General features: G+C 36.8%; 1 protein-coding gene across 1 annotated transcript in view; it reads right to left on the bottom strand.

Annotated features, from left to right (window-relative positions):
* The window catches only part of LOC101853278 (dynein heavy chain 7, axonemal), a gene marked incomplete in the record, with an annotated part of 106541 nt that overhangs the window by 13650 nt on the left and 88680 nt on the right, over positions 1-4211 (bottom strand). The window contains 3 exon segments of the mRNA XM_035973404.1: positions 122-307; positions 688-849; positions 3980-3985. Of these exon segments, the coding sequence (XP_035829297.1) occupies positions 122-307; positions 688-849; positions 3980-3985 (354 nt within the window).

The following is a 4211-nucleotide window of genomic DNA, read 5'->3' as shown; positions in this document are numbered from 1 at the left end:
AATCAAACCATCCCCCCCCAAACAAAAAACAAAACAAAATACAACAAATAAAAAAAACACCCTTAAAAAAAACAATACCCCTCACCCCCCTCCCCCCAACAAACAAAACAAAACAAGGCACCTCGCCCTCGGGTGGGCTGTAGTAATAGCCGCTGTCATCAAAGAGGTACTTCTCATTCTCGATAATGCTGGGGCAGTAGAACTGGTTGAGAATGGTCAACAGAGTGCGTCGGTCCCAGTCGTCGGTCACACGGCCGCCGTAGTTACACTCTCCCGTCAGGTAGCTCAAAGCCTCGTATTGGACATCCTGTAAGCACAGGGTTTAAAAAATTGCTCAAGAAATCCTTTGTCGAAATTCAAATTCTAAATGTTGAAAAAAAAAGCTTGAGAAAAGTACAAAATGTAGGTACCATTCGCGACCCCAGTGCTTTATGGTTTATCTCTATTTTTAAAAACAGCGAAAACAGTTCATAACAGAGAGTGAGCATAAGAAGAAGTCAAATTTTCACCCGAAAAAAAAGGAGAAACGACATGAAAGCACTGAGGTTGCGCATTGTTTCAAAAAACCCGAAACAGTTGGGATTTAAAAAAAAATCTCTTGTAACATTTTGCTTTCTGGACTTAAGTTTCAACGGCCAGCTAACGAATCATTGTTGTAATTTTTTTCAAAAAATGTTCACCACTCACATCGTAGTCATTGAGGAACATCTGTAGCTGCTGCACGCTGATCCTGAGGTCCGTCTCGTTGTACTCATAGGGGATGTTCCAGCCCAGGGGTCCAAACTTACGGCGCTCCTGGACAAGCGCGTGGAAGAAACACAGGCCGTACAGCAGCTTCTTGAACTTGGGCTGTGAGGGAGAGGAACAAAGTCATAAGGTCGGGATTAATTACAGTCATAAGGTCAGGATTAAAGTCATAAGGTCGGGATTAATTACAGTCATAAGGTCGGATTTACAGTCACAAGGTCGGGATTAATTTAAGTCATAAGGTCGTGATTAATTACAGTCATAAGGTCGGGATTAAAGTCATAAGGTTGGGATTAATTACAGTCATAAGGTCGGATTTAAAGTCATATGGTTGGGATTAATTAAAGTTATAAGGTCGGGATTAAAGTCATAGGGCCAGAATTAAAATCATAGGGTCGGGATTAAAGTCATAGGGCCAGAATTAAAGTCATAAGGTCGGGATTAAAGTTATAGGGTCAGGAATAATTAAAGTCATAGGGTCGGGATTAAAGTCATAAGGTCGAGATTAAAGGAGGAAAGCTAGAGAATAGACAGGCAAGAAAAGGGGTGACAGTGGCAAAAGTATCAGCATCAGCTGCAATAGCGAGTAAAACAATTGAATTAACAATAATAACAACACCAGCAACAACAACAACAAAAACAGTATTAGTAAAAGCACATACTGAAAACAGACAGCAATAAAAAAAAAAGGAAAAAAATGTATAAAGCAGCAAAGCACTTTGAAAACAAAGAGAAATGCGAAAAAATACAAGATGTGACTTCAATAGAGTACCGTCCTTTAACGAAGATTGTTCAAATAATCATGGACAGTGACATAAGTATTAAAGTTGAAAAAAATTAAATAAACACATGAAAACTGCGTCTTTCTAAAGGGCTGATTCCTTAATCGAGTATCATATCTGCTGCTTTAAAAGGAGTGATGATTTAAAACTACTTTTTTTCTTCTCTCCAAATATGTTCTGTGTGAACAAATATGCACAATCTTTACAAACAAGCCAGAGCTAGGATGATCAGAATACAATATCATATTTCCTAAAATTCAGTTTTCTGGCACGTGGCTTCATCAGAATATCTGGCACCATCCCAGAAATGGTCGCTTTTAAGGACAAGCGGGCTAACTCAGATTTCGGGGGTTTCCAGAAATCTTGACATACACCAAAAGTGGACATTGCTCTACCTATACGAGAAGTTTGGTTTCGTCTGTGTTAAGAGAAATCTCCTTGTCTTTTAAAGGAACTGAACAAGGAACAAAAACTTTACCTTTGATTTTCTCAAAACAGCATTTTTCGGGATAGCCTCCTTGTGCTTAAAAGCGACCAAATATGACTACAATGGCCAAACCAGAAGTGCAAAATGATAGAATTTACATAAAAAGTGCAAAGGCAATCATGCACAGAGAATATAATGGATAAACACAATTTCTTGACATCAATAGATCTGTAGTGTTGGGACTATGTCAGAGAAATGAAAGATCAAGCAATACTCATGTTATCAACAGTTGGTGGTATTTCAGCCCCTTTCATTCTACAGTTAAAAAAAAGTTCAAGACAGCCACCCACTATCCAGAAGAAAAGTGGTTGTCTTAGACAGGTGGACGTCTCGGACATTGTCATTATAATATATATTTGGGGAGTGGGAAGTGGTCGTTTGTACAGCTGTTTATCTTGAACAGCTGGCTGTTAAGGCAGTTATAAGTTAACAGTGCTCACATTGCCATGCATGCTCAGGAATTGTTTGTATCAACCCCCTCCCCCAATCCACCCATACATGTACAGATGTATTATACATTAGAAGAAACATATTTCATGCTCTTAGGGGGAAGATCATAATATGGAGGTTAGGGTAAAAAAGAATACTAAGACAGCAACAAAAATTTGAACCACATTATACATCTAGAGAAAGGAAAATTACTATAAGCAGAATTCTCTCTTCTCTGCGTGTCTGTCTGTCTGTCAGAAAGAGTGTGAGTATGTCTGTCTGTGAGTGTGTGTGTGTGTGTGTGTATGTATGTGTGTTATGTGTGTGGGTGTGTGTGTGTGTCTGTCTGTGTGTGTGTGTGTGTGTCTGTCTGTGTGTGTGTGTGTGTGTTTGTGTGTGTTTGTGTGTGTGTGTGTGTGTGTGTGTGTGTGTGTGTGTGTGTCTGTCTGTCTTACTATATCTTATTAATATACACATTAATACAAACAAGGTGAAACAATATATCTGGAGAGAAAAAGACTTGATGTACTAAAGCTTTTTACCGTGCAAATAAATCTCTTCATATGTCCAGGTAAGATCGAGGAGAATATTAGAGACAATTGATAGACCTACGATTAAACTACAAAGGAAAAAGAAATGGGGATAAGAAAAAGCTGACATGGGAACGGTGGAGGGTAGAGAGGAAAATGCCAAAGCCTCTTTTTTATGTGCATGCCTAAAGTTTAAGGATGCAGACAGCAACAATGGACCCCCCCCCCAAAAAAAAAAAAAAAAAACGCAACAAAAATAATATAATAACAATGATAGAGTAATAACAAATAGACAATAATGATAATAATTATAATGGTAATAATAATAATAATAATAATAAATAATAATAATAACAGCAATAATAGAATAATAACAAATTGACAATAATGATAATAACAATGATAATAATAGTAATAGTAATAATAATAACAATAATAATAATGATGATAATAATAGCATTTATAAACTTTGAAGATAACCACGACAACGTTAATGATAAAACTTAACCATGATAATTACATCAACTAAATATTTTTCCCCACCACTTCCACAACTAAAGTCCCTTGAGTTTTCGTAAGAGAATTAAAAATGACCATTAAAGAGTTTGCCAGCTGTTTCTTTTGTCATCTACATCTCAAACGGCAGGTACATATTATAGGCCACGAAAGATAACACATTTTCTGAAGGGTGTTGTACCACAGCGAAAATTGTTGAAAGTTATCAATATTGTGAATTAGGTTAAACCCAGGCATGCACATGGAAAAGGCACTGATAATAATAAATGTGAGATGAAAAAGAAAAGAAAAGCAGGGAAGCTTTCTGAATTGTTGACCATGTCTACATTACAACCGGCACCAATTGAAAGAAAGAAAAAAAACAACAAGAAAAGAGGAAAGCAATCTACAAATTGGACAAAGTTTGAGGTACAATACATACATATTTTTAAAAAAGGAAACGAGTTGGTAAAAGTGACAGGTGATAATAAAATAATATAAATATTTACCGCATTCTGTGAAAGAGAAGGGGAAACATAATTTGTTGAAATATTTGTTTTGGAAGTCAGGGTAATGAAAATCATTGAAATTTGTGAAAACAAATACCTTGATGAAAGAAGAAGAAGAAGAAGGAGAAGAAGAAGGAAAAGAAGAAGGAAAAGAGGAAGAAGAAGAAGAGGAAGAGGAAGAGGAAGAGGAAGAGGAAGAGGAAGGAGGAGGAGAAGGAAGAGGAGGAGGAGG

The sequence above is a fragment of the Aplysia californica genome, unplaced genomic scaffold (assembly GCF_000002075.1).
Source record: "Aplysia californica isolate F4 #8 unplaced genomic scaffold, AplCal3.0 scaffold01203, whole genome shotgun sequence".
Taxonomy (NCBI): Eukaryota; Metazoa; Mollusca; class Gastropoda; order Aplysiida; family Aplysiidae; genus Aplysia; species Aplysia californica.
Note: the sequence above shows the minus strand (reverse complement) of the source record. Positions and strands in the feature narration are given on the sequence as shown.